We start from the raw sequence: 25141 nt of genomic DNA, 5'->3' as shown, positions 1-25141 counted from the left end.
TAGGAGCCTATATAAGAAAAAGACCCAAAAATCAGGACTGTCCCTATAAAATCGGGACATCTGGTCACCCTAGATTTGATGCATGGAAAATGTCCCTTCTCTCGTTACCTTCATTATTTATAAAAGATGGATTTTCGTCTCTAAAATATTTCTTGTTACTGACTCTGAGTCACATTCAGCAGTGGTGTAAGTAGATGTCACCTCATCAGCTTCAATAGAGTCACCTCTGACCACGTGTATTATTTTCATGACATGGTGGTTAAAGGTCTTTTGCGTGTTTAAACCCTGATTTCCAGGATATTTGCTCACCCTCAGCTCTTCTGGAAGGACAACCAGCATAAGAAAGGGCTTCAGAGGGAGGAAGGAATTTTGGATACATCAGTATTGCTTCTGGGATTCCTAGGAAGCCAGTGATGGATCCATTTTTGTCCTTATTAGATGTCAGTGGCACTGGTGAGAGTTCTGCTGGGGTGCGATTCCCAGGGTGAGGAGACATACCCATACTATCTCTGATTGAGCTAGTGTGCTAAAAATAGAGTGTAGTTATTGCAGTGCAAGTGGCAGGAGGGACTAGCTGGTCCGAGTACATGTCTAGCATCTTGGACAGATATGTACTTGGGGCAGCTAGCCCGTTCCGCTGCAGCTACACTCTGTTTTCAGCACACGAGCTTGGTCAGAGCTAGCACAGGTATGTCTCCTCAAGCAGGGAATCACACCCCCAGCTGAAAGTGTTGACATACCCTCTATTACACTGTTTGCTCTCTGTCTGTGCAGTAGTCAGCTGTAGTCAGCTCAAAACTGAATAAGGGGGGATTTAAATGAAGATCTAATTTAGATTCATCAATGGTATCCAAAATAGAACACAACTGAAGACCCTAGAAATCTAGAGACGTTTGTTTCCATATTCTATGCAGTTAAAAAGTCTGAGAAAATCTGTGCTGTTAAATGTTGCAATACAGCTATTGTACTAGAGAGTTATTTGAATAGCAAAACCCTGATTTGTGACTGGAAATATCAGTTTGGATTCTTGTGAATCACAAGTTTTTCATTATGTGGATGGTCAGCTGATATTAATGAAAATATTGATGAATTCTGGAAGTTTCGCAAATGATTATCTGAAAAGTTATGCTGGAATTTCGTTATTCTACTGTTTAAAAAGTTGGAGACATCCAGTTGTGGAGCAGAAATAATGCCATTTGACTTTGATAACCAATCATGCAATACAACTAATGAATACTCAGAGCAAATTGATAATTTCACTGAACAATTTTAGCCTATATGTATGCTTATAAATAATGAACAAGCACACACATCTGGATTTGTTTGCATATAACTCCTGAAACAAAAAAGGGTACTGAATTCATCACAAATAGTTTGACCAGCTGTAATAACCAGATGGTTTGTTCAAAATGATGTCAATCAATTACAACAATGAAAGTTTGCTTCAGGCACACATTTTTATCGGGGGTATTTGCAAGTGCAATGCAAAGGATAAATATAAGGGTAATTAACCACTGGAACAAACTACCAAAGGATGTGGTGGATTTGCCGTCATTTGATATCTTTAAATCAAGATTGAATGTCTTTCTAAAAGATATGCTATAGTTCAGCATCATGTTATTGGGCATGATTGGGAACCCCAAAGTGAAATTCTATAGACTGCGATGGAGAAGGTCAAACTAAACCTTATCCATAGCAGATCTAAACTAGATTAAAATAATTTAGCATTAAGCTGATGATACCCCAAAATTTGAAAGCATGGACTGTGATGGTTACCCAGAGCCTCTGGCAACACAAGCATGGCCTTCCAAGCGTCCGCAGGCCCTGCTTGCTTTTAACAGGTTAACAATAGGCATACTCCAGTGTTTTCCCGGAGTGACCAGCCCCAGATCCATTGGACACACACAGAATTCCCAGATCCTCTGTTCCCAAAGGAATAGTACACTGCAGCTTACCAGGACGCTGAAGAACACAGCTCTGCATAACACGACACCTAGATTTGTTCATAAAGATTTGTTCATAAAGAAAGCAACTATAACTTTTTTTAACAAAGACAAATAGTCAAATGATAGCAAATAAAATATTAGAAACAAAGGGTTACATATAAAATAAAATCATGAGACGCATAGCCGAACCTGAACTTAACTAACAAGACAGTGTCATGTCATACAGAGCCAAAGCTCACCCAAAATCTGTCCAGTGTATTACAGTCAGGCTGTGACCTTCCATTCATGAGACTTGCATGCTGTCTTCTTGACTCCTCAGTGGAAAGATACAGAGTTTATCTCTCTGTCTCTACAGTGATAGTCCAAAAAGCCATTGTCTTGCTTGCAAACAGGATAACCACCCACTGCTTGTGTTTTCCTATCTAGGATCTCTGCTGAGGACTTTGCAATCACTTGATTAGCATTTGGCTCAGTCTGTACTTACAATACTCAATTCACATGTAGGCAGACTGATAGATAAACATCTTCTGGCTGAAATAAACCTGTTCTCACTCTTTGGTGGCCAGCCCCAAGTCACAGACCGTAAGAACATAATTTTCAGTACATATACGTAACTCATTACATATTATCCATACACACATACCAGATCAAGGGGCTTCTTGTAACACTTATGCACCCCAGGTCCTCTGCCAATTGGCACCAAGAGATTTCTGGGTCACATGGACATTTGCAGTTAAGGTATCCAAAATATCCTAACTCTGTCCTTCTAGATATCCCTTCTACTATCTTCCCTTCTTTGCATCTGGAGTATTATAAATGTGCACTACAAAATATAGTTTTATGATTAGTTTTGTGAATTAGTTTCTCTGGGTATGTCTACACTATGAACTAGGGATGTGATTCCCAGCTCATGTAGACGTATTCGTGCTAGCTCTCATCTGAGCGGTTGTGCTAAAAGTAGTAGCGTAGCCATGTAGCCCAGGCAGTGGCATGGGCTAATGGGTCCCAATATGTACCACAGGGTTTAAGTGGGTTTGTACTTGGAGCAGCTAGCTTGTGCCACTGATGCTGGTGCCTATGCTACTGTGGCCAAACTAATATTTTTAGTGCTCTAGCTGAGATGAGAGCTTGCTCGAGTATATGTAGGTGAGCTGGTAATCTCACACCTACATCATAATGCAGACATAGCCTCTTATACACAGGCCATGCCTCCATGAGAAGCATGCATTGGTTCTACCTAAGCAGATATAACAACATCCACATAGCCTTTTGCACCAGTTTAAATTAAGCCTTAACTTAAACTGATGCCACTTTCTCATGTAGACAGGCTTTAAACATGATGCTTTGTCACCGTACTAAGCTTTTTGTGTAAATGCTGTAATCTCATAATCTGAATATAGGTGGTTTGTATATGTTAGCTCTGTGTATCATGTCACTTGGATAATTGACTGGCAAAGGGAATATCATGATGCCAAGGCATAGAGTGCCCTTAGAAGATCCTTACATGATCAGGCACTAATGAAGGGTGGGGAAGGATTGCATTCAATATACTTCTTCACCCGACGAGGAATTTGTAGAGGTTTTTTAAAAAAAAATCCAGTGAACCCTCTGTTTTTAGAAGACTATTGTCTAGTTTGCATCCAGTTTGGTAGAAATAGTCCTCTGTTCTCTGACATGTTTGGAGTTTCGTCTTGCAGAGCCAGACCTTGTCACAGTAATTGGTCTTTGTGACTTCTAGACTGGGATAGTGCAGTGTGTTGTATGTGGTGCTACACTTGAAGAACACCTATATACTTTGCCTGTTTAATCTTCCGTCTTCTCTTTTCCTTTCTCTCAGCTATAAGCTTTTATCTGGTGCTCATCACTGAAGTATATGAGGACTTACAACCGAATGCAGCTGCTTGCCTGTTACACAGAATCAGTTGTATGGAAGCATATTATATCATATTCCAAGACCAGCACAGGCTTCCTATTTGCTTCTGGCACAATTCCTATTTGCTTCTGACACAATTTGATCTTTAATGAAGAAGTATATTATTTTGGTCCTGACTGTTCCTTTCCCCATATGCTAAAATAACAATTAAGGTCAGCAGTGGCATTCAGGCTAACAGTCCCTAGATTTAAACAGTTGAAGACTTGTGGCAAGACTTTCATAACACTGGTCTACAATTTTTGAGAAGTCATCTGCTTCAGAGATAAAATGTGCTATTTAGTATGTATTTTGATGTGCTGAATTCAAATATGACAATTAAAACAACTGATTGGCTACTGTTTCTAAGTTATTTAAGTTTTTACATTTTATGTCTATGTATATTGTGTAGATAGTAGAGTTTTAATAATAAATTGTAAACCTAGGTCTTTTCATGTGTTTATGATTGCTTTACATGATAATATTTCACCTGTCCTGTTTATGTAACACTTTAAAAATCAGCAAAAGGGTTATCTAACTAAAATTTATTATGAAACAAAAGGCAAAAAACTATTATGTACATAGTTTAGTCCTATTCAGTGTCTACTCGGCGCTTCTTGGCTTGTCTCTTGTATTCATTAAATGGAGCATCTCTTGTCACTGTCCAGCAATAGTCTGCAAGTATTGATGGGCTCCATTTGCCTTGATAGCGTTTCTCCATTGTTGCAATGTCCTGGTGAAATCACTCGCCGTGCTCATCGCTCACTGCTCCGCAGTTCGGTGGAAAAAAATCTAGATGAGAGTGCAAAAAATGTATCTTTAGTGACATGTTGCAACCAAGGCTTTTGTATGCCTTGAGGAGGTTTTCCACCAACAACCTGTAGTTGTCTGCCTTGTTGTTTCCGAGAAAATTTATTTCCACTAACTGGAAGGCTTTCCATGCCGTCTTTTCCTTGCCACGCAGTGCATGGTCAAATGCATCATCTCGAAGAAGTTCACGAATCTGAGGACCAACAAAGACACCTTCCTTTATCTTAGCTTCACTTAACCTTGGAAATTTTCCACGGAGGTACTTGAAAGCTGCTTGTGTTTTGTCAATGGCCTTGACAAAGTTCTTCATCAGACCCAGCTTGATGTGTAAGGGTGGTAACAAAATCTTCCTTGATTCAACAAGTGGTGGATGCTGAACACTTTTCCTCCCAGGCTCCAATGACTGTCGGAGTGGCCAATCTTTCTTGATGTAGTGGGAATCTCTTGCACAACTATCCCATTCACAGAGAAAACAGCAGTACTTTGTGTATCCAGTCTGCAGACCAAGCAAGAGAGCAACAACCTTCAAATCGCCACAAAGCTGCCACTGATGTTGGTCATAGTTTACGCACCTCAAAAGTTGTTTCATGTTGTCATAGGTTTCCTTCATATGGACTGCATGACCAACTGGAATTGATGGCAAAACATTGCTATTATGCAGTAAAACAGCTTTAAGACTCGTCTTCGATGAATCAATGAACAGTCTCCACTCATCTGGATCGTGAATGATGTTGAGGGCTGCCATCACACCATCGATGTTGTTGCAGGCTACAAGATCACCTTCCATGAAGAAGAATGGGACAAGATCCTTTTGACGGTCACAGAACATGGAAACCCTAACATCACCTGCCAGGAGATTCCACTGCTGTAGTCTGGAGCCCAACAGCTCTGCCTTACTCTTGGGTAGTTCCAAATCCCTGACAAGGTCATTCAGTTCACCTTGTGTTATGAGGTGTGGTTCAGAGGAGGAGGATGGGAGAAAATGTGGGTCCTGTGACATTGATGGTTCAGGACCTGAAGTTTCATCCCCTTCCTCTTCCTCGTCTGACTCAAGTGAGAATGATTCTGGTGCATCAGGAACCGGCAGTCCTTCTCCATGGGGTACTGGGCGTATAGCTGATGGAATGTTTGGATAATGCACAGTCCACTTTTTCTTCTTTGACACACCTTTCCCAACTGGAGGCACCATGCAGAAGTAACAATTGCTGTTATGATCTGTTGGCTCTCTCCAAATCATTGGCACTGCAAAAGGCATAGATTTCCTTTTCCTGTTCAACCACTGGTGAAGATTTGTTGCACAAGTGTTGCAGCATATGTGTGGGGCCCACCTCTTGTCCTGATCTCCAATTTTGCAGCCAAAATAAAGGTGATAGGCTTTCTTAACCATAGTGATTATACTGCGCTTTTGTGATGCAAAAGTCACTTCACCACAAACATAGCAGAAGTTAAAGCAGCAAAGAATCCTGTGGCACCTTATAGACTAACAGACGTTTTGCAGCATGAGCTTTCGTGGGTGAATACCCACTTCTTCGGATGCAAGGTTATCTGCACTGTTCACACAAGTACGAGGCATCTCTGCTCACTTTGGCTAAACAGAAATGTGTCCCTTTGCAAAATCAAACACTGACAAATAAGAGAGCACGACACTGTATGATTTCTAGAGCTGATATAGGGCAATTTGTTCAGCAGAGTGATGTAAGCTTCATTATGATTGCATCATCCATGACTTCTAGGAATAACATGATGCAATTCATATCATGTATGATGCAATACCAGCTTCAGATTGGATCATTCATTATTTTGCCTAAAAAGCAAGTACTGTCCAAACCCAGTCATAGGTTTATTCATAGATCCAGTCAAAGATGTATTTTAGTCATTTCTGGTTTAAATTGAGATCCCTTCCCTTTATAACTCACTTATCCTCCGCTATTCCCAAGTCAAGGGTCGTATATACTGACCCAATAGCATATCTTGAAAATTAGAGCCAATCAACAATTTTAAGCATCATTTTCGTTCTCAGTGACCCAGAATTAGTAAAGTTTGACTACATTTATTTCAGAAGCATTTTGCCTGTAGATCAGTGAAATAGAAGTGTTAACTGCAATGGCACAAGCTGAGGGATGGGGTAGCTGCCCAAGTACAATCCCTCTGAAATCCTAGGTGTGTACTTGGAATGGCTAGCCCATCCCACTGCTTGCGCTGCCATAAGAACATAAGAATGGCCCTACTGGGTCAGACCAAGGGTCCACCTAGCCCAGTATCCTGTCTTCCGACAGTGGCCAATGCCAGGTGCCCCAGAGGGAATGAACAGAACAGGTAATCATCAAGTGATCCATCCCCTGTTGCTTATTCCCAGCTTCTGGCAAACAGAGGCTAGGGACACTCTTTCTGCCCATCCTGGCTAATAGCCATTGATAGACCTATCCTCCATGAACTTATCTATTTCTTTTTTGAACCCTGTTATGGTCTTGGCCTTCACAACATCCTCTGTCAAAGAGTTCCACAGGTTGACTGTGCATTGTGTGAAGAAATACTTCCTTTTATTTGTCTTAAACCTGCTGCCTATTAATTTCATTTGGTGACTCCTAGTTCTTGTGTTATGAGAAGGAGTAAATGACACTTCCTTATCTACTTTCTCTATACTAGTCATGATTTTATAGACCTCAATCATATCTCTCCTTAGCCATCTCTTTTCCAAGATGAAAAGTCCCAGTCTTATTAGTCTCTCCTCATACGGAAGCCGTTCCATACCCCTAATAATTTTTGTTGCCCTTTTCTGAACCTTTTGCAATTCCAATATATATTTTTTGAGATGGGGCGGCCACATCTGCACACAGTATTCAAGATGTGGGCGTACCATGGATTTATACAGAGGCAGCATCATATTTTCTGTTCTATTATCTATCCCTTTCTTGGTTACACTTCTATTTTTAGCAAGCTACCTCTATCAGAGCTAACATGGGTAAGTCTACACAAGCTGGAAATTACCTCTCCAACTCCGGTGTAGACATACCCTGAGAATCTGGGCTGTAGGCTCCACCAGCTGCACTACAGCAGGAAACCCAGTACTCCATGCACTCCGTTTTCTGGCTTTAGTCATTAAAAGGACAAGAAACAATAAGAAAATAAGAAGGAAGGTAACAATGTTGCTCATAATATGGCCTTTGGTGCTCTGAAACCCTCACCATAAAAAGCTCTTCTAGCTTAACAGGGTGTTTGCAGCATCTCTATGTGATTTGAAGTCTCCTCCCAACGCACTACCACTAACAGGTAAATCCCAAAGTCCTAAAAAGCTAATTGAGAGTTTTCTTTTGTTGGGAACTATTCCTGGTCTTCAAAACCTCAACGTTTCCCTTTGTCTTCTATCCTTCTTTCTATTAGGAGAGAGCAATTTGTAGTCACCATATACCCTAAATGCCTAATTCCACCAAATACCAAGACCCAGAAATTCAGTTGAGGAGTATCTCCAGGAGACTTTATGGCTAAAGGAGTTAGGTTCATCAATCCTATTGAAATCAGTGGGATTATGGTGCCCAACTCCCTTAAGCTCCTTTGAAAATCCCAGCCATAGTCTTTTATCAAGCCAGTCTCCAATACATTGCTGCTACTGACAAACCTACATGATGACAGGGTAATATGATTTCCTTTTTTCTAAAATAAGATGTTTCCTGATGGTGTATTTGCATATGCTGCATATAGTCAAGTCATCCTGGCAAAATGCCACTGTGACAGAGCCCATAAACAATTCAGTATTTCCTGTGACCAAGACACTTGGTGATAAGGCCCACTCACAGATGCTGCAGTTTCCTCATACTCCTAGGAACCCTTCCTCCAACAGTGAGCATATACATCCAAATCCTAGACCAGCATTTCTCAAACAGAATTCTGCTACTTTGCCTATGTAAACTCAAAGAAAAGCAATTTCAGGTCCATTCTAATCTGCATAACACATCATTAACACTACAATTATATCATGCTTCACTTATTGGTAACAAATAGAAGAGCTTTTTTTATATATATAGGCTTTAATGATGGTGTCAAAATTTGGAGGGTCCCAAACAGAATTCTAAAGTGGAATGAACAAGGGAGTGATGTACAATACTTTAATTACCTTGCCATCAAACTTAAGTTGCACTTGAGATAAAACAGAAACATTTATTCTTTGAGTGATTTACTACTAATTGTCAAGCCATCTTCATTTGAATGCCTGCAAAATAGCATGCACAAGCACATAACCCTGCATAATGTAGATGCAAGAAACATTGCATGTACTAAAGCCAATCTGACAGCTAAGTACATATATTCACATATTAGAATTTGCATGCAAACACCATGCAATCTAACTGGGTACACGTCCATTTGAAAATGTAGGCTATTAAATGCACTATGCACAAAATCTAATGAAAACGATATTAAATCTATTATTTTTAGCAAAAAGAATAGGACAGTCCCCCAAATGAAAACAAAAACGCTCTTCCATGTGCAAAATAACTGAGCGAAAAGAAGGGCTTTGCATAATGTGCTAAATGTCAACAGACTAGAGTTTTGTTGTACAAATGGGGAAGGAAACTCCTTAGTAAAGGACCCTCCGTTGTGTGGTAGCTTGATGAGAGCTAGTTCTGCTTGAGCTAGAACTTACACCTCTGTGTTGGCATAATTGTTATGTTAAACAGGGTTAAACTTGCTGGTTTTATTTGAGTTTCGTTTTGATATTCTGGTTTGTTTGAACGTAAAATTCACACCGAATCTCAAGCAGCACAAACCCATGTGACTCAGAACTGAAGGAAAGATTCTCACAAACTTCTGTACACTCACCACTGAGTTTAGCTCAAGTCTACAATGCACTTACAACAAATTACTTCAAAGCAATAAATGCACCATGGTGGGTAGCACAAGGGAGGTATCAAAGTACCTAATTTGAGGTTAGAACCAACCTGGGGACCATGGAGTACGTTTTGCCCTCTAGAAGGCTCCAACACACTAAAAAGAGCTTTGCTGAGAATACCTGCCACTTTCCTGACTCCTGTATTTGAGAAGACCAAACTCCGTGTACTGCAACTGTTGGCAACTGGTTCCATAGAATTAAAATTGTACTATTTGTTAAAAACAAACAAACAAACAAACAAAAAAACCCCACCAACTCTGTAATTTTTCCTTCTTTCCCCTAAAAAACTCAGTGAAAAAACCTAAACTCACAAGTATGCCCTGAATTTTTTGGAAAAACACAGTTGCACTTTCGTTAACAATAAATAAATAAAGGAATAAATTAATGATTCGTGATGATGATTCCTGATCTTGTTAATCTCTATATATCAGTGTAGAAAATGATTGATAAAATGTTCAGCAAAAATATGTTAATTGTCATACAATACTTGATTAGGTTCTTCATTTGTTAGGTATCACGCTTTTAAATTTAACCTTTCTTTCATATATCATTCTTCTACAGATGGAATTATCTCCTTGTTACTTGCTCGCTGTAAGAATAATACGAATGAGAAATCTCCGTCGGGCAGATACACGTGAGTGTCTCTACTCTTCCTAGAAATTGTTCCTACTTCTGAAAGTAATCAGTGCACAACTGAACACTGCAAACACCATAAGTCAAAAAAAGGAAGTAATTGATATTACTAGATTATACATAAACAGCTACAGTATCGCAGTATATTTGATTATCAGAGCATGATCTGAGAACTAGTATTTATGTTATTGTGCAAGTATAACTAGTCAAATGTCCTTCCATGTGTAGCAAGAAAGATAACATATTGTTCAAAACAAATTAAGAAGTGTCACAAGGTGTATTGTTTACCAGGAATGAAAAGGTACTAGTTTTTCTTTTACATATATATCAATATCATAAACCATGTGTTTCTGAAATAATCCAGCATCTCATATCAATAAAACATGACGGGCCAAATGCATCTTTGTTATTATATCATTGAAATAAATGGAGCTACACCTGGGTTGAGATTGCTCTGATTGGTTTTAAAGACAAATGTTTCTGTACTGTCTTCTACTGACAGGGCAGTTTCTGGAGTGCATTGAGATAGTAGTCCATGCATTTTGGACAAGCTTAGTTTTAAAAAAGCAGTATTTTCATGGCAACCTATTTTTCTCCAATACACTTAAGAGAATCATCTTGACCTGTGAGTTTAGATGCACTTCATAAAGTTTGCTAAGATGCTTATTTACTTTGGGGCTTATTTACTTTGAGATCTAATGAGACAGCTCTTTCCTTGTATTTTAGACATTTAAAAAAAATGCATTCGACTCTTAGGTCAAAATAAAATAGCCATATAAAACATAAAGGGCCTGGTCCAATGTCTATTAAAATCAACGGGAGCCTTTCCATTCACTCCATTTGGGCATTGGATCAGGCCCAAAGTTTGTTTTGGCAACAGTTTATTACAGCTGACCACCTCGAGCTCGTGATCAATAACTTGCTACTACTATTCCTCCATACATGCATGAAATAGCAGGCCAAATCCTCAGCTGCCCCAGGCACAGGAGAAGGTGGTTCTAAGCTACCTGGCTATCTCCCCTGATTCTGGGGCTGCCCAAAACTATTTAATGTTATGTCTACACTAGAGACCTTACACCTTACTGTGTGGCCACTCTGTGCTGAAGGGAGAGACCTCTCCTGTTGACATAATTAAACCATCCCCACCAAGCCACAGTAGCTATGTTGGCAGGAGAAGCTCTCCTACCGACATAGCACTGTGCACACTGCTACTTATGCTGCTCAGCAGGGTGTCTTTTTCACACCCCTGAGAGACATGAGTTTTAGAATCATAGGATATCAGGGTTGGAAGGGATCTCAGGAGGTCATCTAGTCCAACCCCCTGCTCAAAACAGGACCAATCCCCAGCTATTTTTTTGTGTGCCCCCAGATCCCTAAATGGCCCCCTCAGGGATTGAACCCACAACCTTGTGTTTAGCAGACTAATGCTCAAACCACTGAGCTACATAGACATGGCCTAAATTAAACTGGCTGCAGGGGTCCCATAAGAACAATTATACCAGCTCAGGTTTCAACAGAGCACTGTGCACTCTGACCCTCACCCTCTCATCCTGACCATGCCCCTGACCTGCTTGTGTGTCCCTGAGGTGCCTCTTCTAAAGAGTGGTGAGGGAGCAGGTGCTGTAGCACTGTGTACTCTGGCTTTATGCCCAGAGCCCTTGGTTGTTCCTTTGGGGAAACTTTCAGGCCACTTTGTGCTGAGCAGAGCCGGAGTTGAAGATATGCCTGTGCAGTCTCTGTCTTCCAAAGGTCTATGCTTTTTAATCACATGTTTTCTCTCTTGGCTTCACGCCTACATGTGGTTTGTGCTCGGAATCTGAACACTCCCATATACTTTACCCTTCTTGGGTGTGCTTAGCTGTCTGGTTCTTCAAACTAAACCTTGCAGTATCTATCTGCAATGTCTCTGATGCTGTTCATGGGCATAGGGTTGAATTCAGAGGTGAATCTGAGGGAGTCCAGTGGGAATCAAAATTGGTGTAATTTGCACTTTTTTCAGACCCCTCAATATGCATGTTATAGCAGTGTGGGCTCCCGTACATTAAGTAGTTTTTGTTTACTTAGACTGTCTCATCATCACACCCACTTACCTGTATGTAACTTGTGCTCCTGCCCTGCCAGGTTACTTTTGAATTTGGCCCACTGAGTCAGAGTATAAATTGTATAACTCTCACATAGGTGGGGCTAGAAGAGAGGCATGCAGCAAAAAGAAACTAATACGAGAGCGTGAGTGCAAGCAGATCATCTCTAATTTAACTGGCACCTTACACCTTCCTCCATTTCCTTGACATTTCACGTAAATCACTTTAAATCCCCTCTATGCTCTCTTACACATTGATAAGTGGGTGAAGTAGTTACAAGAGACTCACATTTTCAAAAATAGGCACTGAGCTTGGTGCCTAGCTTGAGACATGTTTGGCCTGATTTTCAGAGGTGCTGAGTACCTGCAGCTCCAGAGATGGGTGCTTCAGCAGCTCTGAAAATCAGGCCTAAGGTGGACACTAAAAAATGGAGATACCCCAAATCAACGGCCTCTTTTGAAAATTTAGGCTCAGGAAGTCTGTAAGTGTAAGGCAGCCTAGCTTACATCACTTTCCAAATCACCTCTGCTCTTTGCATCTGTACTTGCAGTATGTTTTTCTTGAGGATAGCAGAAGGCAACTCTATTTTTTCCTCAGTTTTTACCTCTCTGATCTTGATTCTGATCCATTTACATTAAATGAATAACAAAGTTCTTTCTAAAACTATTACCCCCAAAGCTAATGTTAATATTATTATTGGATATCAATGGCTGCTGACCCAAAGGTGAATTCTCTTTATTTTCAAATGCTTATCTAGCAATCTCATAATGGGGCAGCTATATATTACTATGTAAATGGCATCTTTTAAAAATTCATGTGGAACATAGAGTGATGGAATGTGATATGAAACAAGGAGGCGAAAAGACCTTGCCTCTTGCATGCAGGAAATGAGGCCTAAATTTGTCTCTTATCTATATCTGGGAAACTATTTTAAAATATAGATGGTCTGTAACCTTCTTTTTGAATCAGTGCAGCTATGCTAGCATAGATAAAAGGACATAGGGGATATGATCCTGTTTACAGTGTTTTGATTACAATATGGATGCAAAATGGCATGGTCTTGGGACCCAGTTTGGCTCCCCCACTTCCTCAGCAATTGAAATATTACAGTATATTGCGTAGCTCAGAAACTACCAGCATACACATAAGTACAGTATAAAAGAATAAAGACAGCATTGCCTGCCAGGCCACACTCAGGAAAAAAATACATGAGCCAGGGTGCAAGTAACACAGTGGTGGGGCAGATTATTGTATATTTCAGAGTACATAACCAACAAATTTAATAAGGCCAATATAACCAGTCTGAAGATACCAAAGAAATACATTTTACCAAGCTGCATCCCTACAAAGATAGGTAAATCCTAACATGATATGCATGTGGCTAAAACCACTGTGGGCAATGCGTCTCACTTTCTATAGAAGAGTTTTGTCAAACACTGGTCATATTGACCAAGAATTGAATTATTACCGAGATTAAAAAGACATGCTTTTTACATAGAAGATTGCAGCATGGATCTGGAAGCAGCATGGAGTCACATAAAAGACCAAATTTTATGTTTCCATACTATAGTATCCTGCACTTACTCTGGGATTATGAAACAGCAATGCTGGCACATTAAATCAGAAGTGTTTCATCAAAGGCTCTTTTAAACTCTTATGCATATCAACTGGGATAAGATAATAAGGTTATGGGAAGAGGTTGCAAAATAGTATCAAAGTGAAACTTTTAAATGCAGTTTTTCTATTTAGCTCACATCTATTGTCTATATTTCAGGCCCTTCGTTTCTGGTTTTTATTGTTTTTAAATTTCTTGGGAATTTATCAATGTTTAATTCAAAAAATGGGTGAAAATCAGGGCAAAAATTAATGTCACAGTTTTCTGGGTTAATACTGGGGGATAGGAGGACAGGAAAAAAGCAAGACATCGAGAAAAGCAAGAGTTTATTGTTTATAAAACCATTATCTTTAATCCTCATTACAAAAAGAAAACTTCTTTTTAAATAAAAACAGTTTACTATATTTTGACTTGAAGAGTTGCCCTTGATATAAGGGGCTTCAGTGTGAATTCCTGGGGATTGTAGGCTCCCAGCAGTTTTTCCAACGTGTTTTTTTCCCCAAGCCTTTTTCCATTGTCTCAGAAAAGGTTCTTTCCTGCAGTCAAAAATGGGTTGCTATTACCTGAAGGACACCAGAGTCAATAGTAATTGTACAGAATCCCCTCCCCAGATCATCATCTTTCCTGTCACAGAGGTGGGACACAGGGGCTGGAAGCCAGAAGAGAACCAATCCCGATCACTGAGAGACAGACCCATCAGAAACAGGTCCTGTTTCCTTTTACTGGCCATGGGGCAGGAAGAGCTCTGTCTGGCAGGTGAAGTAGATGCGGCTCTGTGTCCTGGCATTCATCTCCAGGTGGTGACATATCTCTAGACCCAGATACTCACAGGGCAAAGGGGACAGGGGGTGCCCAGTGCATTGGGGGGAGCAGTCAGTAGGGGTTCCTGACACTAATGGGGGGAGCCTACAGGGGTGGGATCCAGCGGGGAGAGAGGCTTGTCTCATAGTTACTTGCTCCCATACTGGTCTACGCTACAGGCCTATAACTACATCTCTCAGGGGAGTGAAAAATCCACACACCCCGAGTCACGTAGTTATACCAGCCTAACCATCCATGTGGACAATGCTCTCCTGCTGACATAGCTGTCGCCTCTTGGGGAGGTGGATTAACTAAGCCGACCGGAGAGAGCTCTCTCTGGTCAGTTTAGAGTGTCTTCATGAACGCACTATAGCGGTGCAGCTGTGTAGACATGCCCTTAGACATTAGGAGAAACTTCTTAATTATAAGAGAGACAAGGTGGGTGAGATAGTAACTTTTATTGGATGAACTTCTGTTGGTGAGAGACACAGTTTTGAGCCATACACAGCTCTTCTTTAGGTCTGGGAAAGTTACTCCCAGCATCACTGCAAAATGCAAGGTGGAACAGATTGTTTAGCATAAGTAGTTAGCACATATTGTAAGGGACCATTCAATGTAAAGTGGCCAGTTGAAACCTTTGCAGTTGTAGGACAAAAAGAGGAGGCTAGTGGGTTACAGATTATTGTAATAAGCCATAAATCCAGTGTCTCTGTTCAGTCCATGATTCTCAGTGTCTAGCAGAATAAAGAATTTAAGCTCCCAGGCTTGTCTTTTGAAAGCGTTGTGCAGGTTTCCTTTGAGGATGAGGACTGATAGGTCAGAGTGATCGCTTTGTGAAAAGTGTGAATCCATAGGTGATAGGGTGTTTGTCTTTTATCATTTTCCTATGAGTTGATGGGCCATTCTACCTTGCTGCAACTGAAGTCAATGAAAGCTGTGCTCTGGACATATAAAGTGCTATATAATTCTAAGTACTATGAAAAACCAGCTCCTGAGCATTTCAAATTGGGCACCCAATTGGGACTCTTTTACTTCAATCTCTCTGTGCCTCAGTTCCCCATCTGTAAAATGGGGATAATAGCATCTCTTAATCACGCAGAGGTGATGTTAGAATAAATTAATTCAATTTTGTGAAGCACTCAGACAATATAGTGGTGGCAGGGGTTCTGTGGGAAAATAGTATGTGATCATGAAATTAAAGACTGTGTCATAATGCATATGCACATGAGAATCGAATTAAGGCACAGGCCCACTGCTGAGAACTTGAGATGTGTTTTATATATCAGTTACCCTAATCTCTGTCTTTAAATAAACACAACTTAATTTTAGTGCAGTGCACTAATTTCTTCAGTGCCACTTAAGATGGGGAGTTTTGATACATTAACCGTTATACTGTACCTCTTTTTATACAGTAAGCCATTCTGATTGCTACGTCAGCCTGTCGTTGCCAACAGCTACATGTGAAAAGATCCAGACCAAAACTGTCAATGACTGCAGAAACCCAGTGTGGAATGAAACATTCTACTTCAGGATCCAGAGTCAGATCAAGGTAAGAAACTGAGAATTCCCCTCTTTCAGCAGCCTGGAGATCTGTTACCACTTAGGCAGAAGTAGGATTTTCAAGTCTTCTACAACCTGCAGTTTAAAACGCTAGATGATTAAAATACCCCCAATAAAACTCTTTTGAGGTCACTTTCTCATTTTTGATAACTATTGGTTTGGAGAATTCATATTTTAAGTGTCCGGGATGAATTAAGATGGCTAAAATTCGTTCTTAATAAAGAAATTGTTATTTTTCTGAGTTAATGGAAACTACACTAGTAAACAGGAGCCACAAAATTCAGGCTTATTCTTAAACTTCATTACCACACAACGCCCTACAGGCACTGAATGACAACATGCTCTGTGTAACATGGAGGGAAACAGTGTATCATCATAACAAATTCAGTCATCCTAAGAATTGTTACCTAACAATAAGTGCTGGTAAATATTCAGAATTTTATATAACTTTTTCAGCTACCTGCCCATCCTGGTTAAAGTACTAATTATTCAAACCCTATTCATGGTCAATTGATGGAAGCTAACCTCCAGAGAGCCGAGTGTTCAGAAGACATAGCCATTCAGGGTTCACAACAGGATGGAAGAAAAATCTTTATAGGATGAAATAGGCAATCAACTGAAATCTATCCTCTTTAAATAAACTGATTCCTTAGTGTTTTCCCAGTGTTGGTGTAAGTTGTTTTCTGTGATGTCCCTCAGGGCTCTTTCCTCCTCTCTCTGATTTGGTGTATAAAAGCAGCTCTGAATGATGGATTACTGTGTCATTGCAGCCTGTGAAGGACTAATTTGTTTCATTGATTTCTCTTTAGGCAGATAGCCAGAAAATAGCCAGATAGCCACAGGAAATTCTCATATGCTGAAATTTCTTTTCATTCCAAATGGGGGGAGGGGAGGGAATCAATATTTTGTGGCATGGAAAGTTCCAAAAAAACTTGGTTCGGAAATGTTGAAATGAAACATTTGCACATTTCCACAGCAAAATGTTTCACTTCAGTTTGTTGAATGAAATCAAAACATGTTGCTTCAGCTTGGCTCAACATTAGTCTGTGTCCCCCTGAGCTACTGCAGTGCCTTTTGGGAGTAGTAATTTTGGTGTCTCGTACCCCCATTTTCCTAAAAGGGCCAAAAGCCCCAGCTGGACTGCATCTCCCCGTATGCATCATGCTTGTTCAACCAGGGTGAGTCTTCAGAGCATCATTGGAGATGGAGTCTAACCAGTAAGTCCAGTCCATAGAGGAGAATGGAGGTGCGAGGCACCCAAACTAGAAATCCTATGAGGCATTGCAGCACCTCAGGCAAATAGATTAATGTTGAATTAAACATTTCATTTAGATTTTTCCTAAAAGAAAATACAAAACTCCAGAAAAATCTAAATTTTCCCAGAAAAGTTTTGATTTTGTGGAAACTGCATTTTCCATAAAAAAATATAAATAAATAAATAAATAAATAAATAGATAAACAAACCCCCAAATGCATTTTGATGACCAGCTCTACTAACTACTACTGAATTGACTGATTCTTTAGTGGATGTTATATACAGCAATGTTTTATCTACTCAATACCTGACAAATTTCGAACCATTAAAGCATTGAGATTCCTCACGGATTTTTACTTTGCTGTTCTATCTGCCATCAGAGTGATTCAGTCTCAGAACACAATGCACTCCATTCAGCCATGAAGCTGAGCTGGGAGGCCTGAATTGGTGAACTGTGTGCATTACAACTAAACTGACGAATATGTAAGCCAGAAGAAGGGTTATCATGGGAAAGCTGGTTGTATTGGGATAGAGAGGCCAGTGACTAGTGTCACATAAGGAACCTAATTTTCTACAATGAATTTAATTTCCCATATACATTTTGCTGTCAATAGAGTGTGTTGTTCTTTTATCCATAGAATACTCTTGCTGGAGAAGCCAGCACCATTGGTAAGTTCTGTCAGCTGAACTGCAGTGATTCAATGAATTTACAATTGCCAAATACTACGCTATATGTTATCTCCTTGTACTCATCTTTATACCATATCTATAATCTTAATAAAATTACTCTGTCAGAAGAAAATAACAATCTACAATTTTTTTTGCATATTGGTGTTTTTAAATATTTATTAAATGACCAAAGGGATTCTAAGACCCAAATCTTTAAAAAACAGCAAAGGTAGTAATAGCAGCAAAGAATCCTGTGGCACCTTATAGACTAACAGACGTTTTGCAGCATGAGCTTTCGTGGGTGAATACCCACTTCTTCGGATGCCATCCGAAGAAGTGGGTATTCACCCACAAAAGCTCATGCTGCAAAACGTCTGTTAGTCTATAAGGTGCCACAGGATTCTTTGCTGCTTCTACAGAACCAGACTAACACGGCTACCCCTCTGAAAGGTAGTAATGACACTTCAAGTAAGTGATGGTAAAATTACATTGTTAGAATAGTAACAATAACACTTAAAAGTTATATGCCACTTCTTATGTTCAAAGTGCTTTATAAACATTAACTAGTTAAATATTATATTAACTAACTGTCAGGACATTTAGTTATTAAGAAATAGATATATGAAAACCTGGAAGATGTAAAGTTAAGGTTAAAGATCAAGTTAAAAATACCAAACATTTAAGGTTAAAGATCAAGTCAAAAATGTTATAGTTTAGGTTAAAGCCTTTGTTAGCAGCTTGGTATCAAGCTAAAGTGCTGAGTAAACTGCAGGATATTTGGAATATTTCTTTAGTTAAAAGTATTTATTTTTTCAGCACACAAATGTCATGTAAATATAATTTCCTTATATGTGACAACAAAAGATTTACTTGGTATTGTTATGCAATTAGGCATAATAATATAAAATCCCCACATACAGCATTAGAATTCCATATAGTAGGTACTTTACCATAGTAATTACTATGTCACCTGCATGCTGATGTGTAGAAAATAAACCATGTATTCTTATTACAGATTACATGACATTTGCTTTGGATCACTCTACCTCTCAATGTAATTTGACAATAAATGAATTTTTACGATACCCACTGCTACACAATTCATAGGCTGTGTTCACCGGCCTGCTCAGTGAGACTGTATCAGTTCGACCAAGTATGTGGCCCTGAGCTTTGTGCTAGAGGACAGGTTTTGCTCTTTAGTTACAGGCTACCCATAGCAGTCCTGCCCCTGATCACGCTGAAGTCAATAGCATCATTTGCATTGATGTCAATAGGAGCAAAATGGAGCCCAATATATGTGGCCTGTAACTTAGAGGCAAATCCTTCCCCCTCTTCCACAAAGTGAAAAGTCCCATATGCAATGAAACTGGTGTGCTTATACCGCACAGGAGCAGGATCTGTGGGGTCATGGGGCCCTGTACAGTCCCTTGCAGTGGAGGTTGAGCATGTGGCCAATGTACCCACCATCATGCAGATCCACCAGTCATTTCTCCCTGTACAGCAAGGAATGTAGGAGCAGCTGGGATTTGGCATCTAACGAATTTTCTAGATTCCTTCAGTTTTTCCACTGTCTCTCTCATGATATCTTTCCTACACAGGGCATGACAATTAGGTTCCTGGCTGTCATGGAGTGCTAATATGTGACAATTCATTGGAGGGGCCTGGTTTCTTACTTATGCTGCGGAAACAGAATGTATCATTCACTCACATACCTAACTTATAGCATTTAAATTGAACTGGGGAGGAAACTGTATTACTTAGATTTAGAATAGATTTCTTCAAAGTTGGATATTTGCAAAATTTCCGTATCCCTTCACTTTTCTTCCTCTCCTCGCACAAGGTAAAAATAGACAGTCCCCAGGAATCCCTACTTCCTGGGATCTGTGAAAGCCAGAATGTAGGATTGCTAAACCCCCTCATCTCCCTTCCCAGAACGTGCTGGAGCTGAGTGTCTACGATGAGGATGTCGTTACCCAGGACGATCACCTCTTCACTGTGTACTTCGATGTAGCTAAACTTCCACTTGGAGAAAGAGTTCTCATATACTTTAAGACTGACCCAAAGGTGAGGTCTGAAATAATAGGCAGGGCTGGGTGAGAAAGACACACTTGCCTCGGTTTCCTGCCAGCTACTCATACTACTACTAATATTTTTCCTTCCTATGTCATGGATTGGCCAGCTATACCTCCAGTATGTCTCAGCTACTACACAGTAAAACTGCTTCACCTTTATACAGAGCAATTTGGCCTCAGTGTTCTTGGCCAGTGGAGCATGGCAAACATATGATGCTCTTGGCAAAGACCCTTTCTCCTGGTCTTCCCACCAAGAACAAACCTCCCAGAGACTGTCAACCCCAATGGCTGTAATCAGAGATCTGTTGTCCAAGTTTTCCATTGTCCCAGCAACTGTGTGACTGTAACATCTAGATCTGGTGCTAGTCTAAACTCAGCTAAAAATTATATACTCGGACACAATTTTCAAATACTGGCATCTGAATGAGATTTCTAAATCCCACATTTGGTCACTTAAATTTGCATTTAAAAACATGAATTCATATTTGAAAGGTAAATACAGATCTAAATATATGTAAGTATCCATATTTGGAAGACTGGGCTCTGTAGTTCACAAAAAAATTCTAAATGATTACATTACAATATCACGTATAGCTGAAATGGAGTGGCATACAGCAGGAAAGCTTAGCATCTAGACATCTGGCCATTGTATTTATGTTTTAACAATATCGCTGGCATATTGGTGCTGTTGATGCAAATATAAGGAACATTCACAGGAGAGTTAAACAATGTCCCTTAATCATTCAGTAATAGCAGTTGTTTTTTAACATCCCTCAGAGAGGTCAAAGAGATGAGGTAACAGGACATATAACCCTGTTAACCTTCCCATATTAATAGCAAGAGCAGCTACTGGGTAATAGAATAATTTCAAGAAAATAAAAAAATTAAGACCCTAGAAGATGAAGCAAATTGTAAAGTGACTGACTTTACACCAAAAAACAAAAGTGTGGGTTAATTTGCAGAAGCTTCATAGAGTTTTAGGCCAGAAGGGACCATTAGAATATCTCATCTGACCCTCTGTATTTCACAGGCCATTAAATTTCACCCACTTCCTCCTCTATTGCATACTAGAGGACTAACCCTGGGGGGAGAGAATAGCATATAGTAACTTCACTCATTTCTGTTTTTTATTTTTAGGCACAGGAGGAACTAGAGGTAGAATTTACCTTGGAGAGCATGTAAGTGAAATACAAATTAATTGGAAAATGCAAAAATTCAGAGAGTAATAAACCAGCAATTGGAAATCTGCTTCATATAATTGCTGCCTCCAAAGGAAATTGCCAGACCCATTGGATTCAGAACTCTAGTAAATTCCGCACTGGAATCATGTATACAGTTTATCTGTATCAGCAGAATCTGGGTGTTTGTTCTATAATCTGATCACCTTTAATGTAAAAAAATTCTTCCTGGCATTGGCGAATCTCTGCACAACATCAATTTGTGGCCTAGTTATACTCTTCAGAAGACTTATTTGTATCAATTTTTTTTCCTGTATGCTCAAGCTCAGTTGTGGTGGAAAATCTCTTGACTCGTACTTTTAAAGCGAATTGTTTGGTTAATTTTTCATCCTAATTCATACTCACAAAGCTGAGAAAACTTTGATTGCCATCCACAGCACCGCTTCAGTCCCAGAAATTATCTCCTCTATATACTAAATTGAATAATTAATAATGATATATAAATAATACAACATAGCTTTTTTCATCGATAGATCTCAATATGACAGGTGAGTCACATTGAGGTCACTCTCCTGCCTTAAACAGCTTTGCATATGGCGGGAACCCTTTGTTTCCAAACTTAGTTCCCATGCCAGTCAGTGGAAAAACACTGGTATTCCAGGATGGATTCCAGTAGCAGGTGACTTGATCACAGGACCTTTCAGTCATAACTCAAAGGCTAGTTGTAACATCCTCAGGAAGCCTTCCCAGGAAGGTGCGAGATTAGCATCTTCAAAGGCCAATTGTTCTGTCTAATGGATTTTCCTCACAGCGAGCCATCTAGACCATTGGCTTTCAAACTGTGGGTCACGACCCAGTACTGGGTCGCAGAATGTAAGGCACTGGGTCATGGCAGCTCTGGTCAACACCACCAACCAGGCCATTAAAAGTCCTGTCGGCAGTGCCGCCTGGCTAAGGCAGGCTAGTCCCTACCTGTTCTGACACCGCGCTGCCCCCTCAAAGTGGCCAGCAGCAGGTCCAGCTCCTGGGGGTGGGGAGGGGCACGGGGCTCTGAGTGCTGCCCCCACCCCGAGCACCGGCTTCCCACTCCCATGGGCTGGTTCCCTGCTAATGGGAGCTGGGGGTGCAGTGCCTGTGCCTGGCAGCCGGACCTGCTGCTGGCTGCTTTCAGGGCACAGAGTGGTCTGCAGTGCCAAGACAGGCAGGAAGTTGCCTTAGCACCCCCACTGTGCCGCTGACTGGGAGCCCTCGAGGTAAGCCGATGCCCCAGCCCTGTGCCCCATCCCCTGCCCCATCCCTGAGCTCCCCCCCAAGCCCCTTTCCTGTACCCCAAACCCCTCATCTCCAGCCCCACCCCAGAGCCTGCACCCCCAGCCCAGATCCCTGACCCCCTCCTGCACCCCAACCTCCTGCCCCAGCCCTGAGCCCCCCCAAACCTAGAGCCCCCTCCCACACCTTGAACCCCTCATTCCTGGACCCACTCTGCAGTCCTCACCCCCCCCCCAACACTCTGCCCCAGCCCTGAGGCCCCCCCCCCAACCCCTCATTCCCAGCTCCATTGGGTCATGGGCATCAACAATTTTCTTCAACTGGGTCGCCAGAAAAAATGTTTGAAAACCACTGGTCTAGACTGATTGCATTCTGACTGGTGGGCATTCCCCAGATGTGAACCCACTTGTAATTGATACACAGTCAATATTCCTAACTTCAGATACAGAAATGATACATGCATACAAATAGGATAATCATATTCAGTAAATCATAACCTTTCCAATGATATCTCACATGCCTTATCTTGCCCCAAATACATCTTAGTTATGCCATAATCACATCATAACAATATCTCTATGAAGAATATGGGGGTGTAGTGTCACACTTAGAATCAAGACACTTTCCAGCATGTATATCCTAGTGGACTAGCATAATGTTGGTAGATTAAATGTACTTGACAACATGGTCTGTCCTGAGAGGTGGAATTTAACTGGCTAAACTAAGTGTCCAGTTTACATGGTTATAGGACTATAATAGCACTGTGAAAAACTATTTAGCCCCATTACCAAGCATGATCGAAATTGTTTTAAAATTGTGATTTCTTCTTATCAGTCAGTTCTGGCACAATGGTAAGGCTCTGCTTAGAAGAACAAGAATAACAGGAACTGTAGCAGCTGTGCCCAGTCAAAGCAAGCATTGTGAGGAACTTTGCATCACATGTCTGCCACAGTTACTCTTGTTGCCTGGTCTTCGCTATCACTCCCACACTTCCATATGAGTGACAAGCAAGATAAACATCCAGGGGGAAAAGAGTGGTCACTTGATTTAACCTAGCTGTGAAATATGTATTTTTCATTTTGTTTCCTAGTTCAGGCCCTCCTGAAGCCATCGTAACTAATGGAGCACTAGTGGTAACTTTTCGTTCTGTGATCTTTCCTGTCCTATAGCAATACTGGTAATACAGGTGGGACTAGAGAAGCTGTGAGCAGCTCCACAGTCAGCAGGCCAACACCCTCTCTTTCCTGTTGAGATAGGCTGGGAATGAAGTAACTATGATTTCTCTGCTTCTTAGAGTGTATATCCTAGAGCATCCCATGATAGGAGAGGCTGTGATTTGAGTAGCTGTGAGTTCCCTCAAGCCAGCATTCCTCCAAACATGTACACAGTCACTCCTACTTGCAAAAACTGGAAGTGGTCTAACTGTGACCCTCCTCACAGCCAGTTCACCCACCCCATTCCTTACAGTGGGAGACGCTGAGATAGGTGTAGCTGTCAGCTCCCCCAAGACATCAGTCCACCACAATTTCACACAGTGACAGAGGCTCTACTGCCACCTAAACATTCATAACAATATTTTAGACAAGGGCTATTTCCACCAATGACTCCTGTGCTCTCAGTAGATTTCTCTAATTATGTTTTTGCCTTGTTTGGTCTTTTGTATCCCTGTTAGGACCCTAAAAGTGCTGCCATTTTGCATCCTGACACACACAACTCTAGACACCATTTAGTTTGTCATCAGCCCCCATTGATGACTAGATATGATTCCTCCAGAGCCTTTCACTCTCACTCATCACTGACTAGAGGGCTCAATGCTGAGCAGTGCCAGGCAATTAGCTCTTCCAGGGACTGAGAGTGCTGCCTGCACAGTGTTCAAACCCCACAGCCAGCTCAGATAGTAATAGATTAGGATGGGGAATGGAATCTCAAACTGAGACATTCTCTGTGATGAGTTGTTTTATTGTTCTTCTCTGTTACAGTCTCGTGCACTTTGCTGTTTGGAAGTTCAGGTGGATGAGAAGAAGCAGCATAAATCAAGTGAGGTTACTGCTTTATTAACTGGCTGTTAATAACCAGATACTTACACTGCTATATTGATATGTGTTCTATAGATCATTACAATAAATGCATGGAATAAAATAATATTTTCAAATGATTTGAACTTTTTAACAACTACAGAAAGATGTGTGATCTCTGTTATGGGTTACATTGATTCCATCACATACATCTATGTGGCTGTATGCAAACAGACTATATTAAAACAACACTAAAGAGAAGATTTTCATCACACAAGTGTCAGGACATTCAGAGTTATGTTTCTATGATAGCAGCCTTAACTTTGGTCCCTTGCATTAGCTGACGTATATTACAACATGGTTTTCATTAGCAAACAGGAAATAATTCAGAGCCCTAAATTTTTGCATCTTTAATTATAGAAAGGAATTCAGAGTCTTTGTAT

At 40.6% G+C, this 25141-nt stretch overlaps 1 protein-coding gene across 1 annotated transcript in view; it reads left to right on the top strand.

Moving 5' to 3' along the window:
* Window positions 1–25141, top strand: part of LOC123369816 (cytosolic phospholipase A2 epsilon-like) — a 50879-nt gene that overhangs the window by 1192 nt on the left and 24546 nt on the right. Inside the window, exons 3-8 of the mRNA XM_045015789.1 lie at window positions 10112–10184; window positions 16093–16229; window positions 20097–20228; window positions 21374–21414; window positions 23774–23816; window positions 24663–24720. Of these exons, the coding sequence (XP_044871724.1) occupies window positions 10112–10184; window positions 16093–16229; window positions 20097–20228; window positions 21374–21414; window positions 23774–23816; window positions 24663–24720 (484 nt within the window). The remainder of the gene's footprint in view (window positions 1–10111; window positions 10185–16092; window positions 16230–20096; window positions 20229–21373; window positions 21415–23773; window positions 23817–24662; window positions 24721–25141) is intronic.

This window comes from Mauremys mutica, chromosome 4, assembly GCF_020497125.1.
Source record: "Mauremys mutica isolate MM-2020 ecotype Southern chromosome 4, ASM2049712v1, whole genome shotgun sequence".
Taxonomy (NCBI): Eukaryota; Metazoa; Chordata; order Testudines; family Geoemydidae; genus Mauremys; species Mauremys mutica.
The sequence above is the reverse complement of the archived record's forward strand: the minus strand, read 5'-3'. Positions and strand labels throughout refer to the sequence as shown.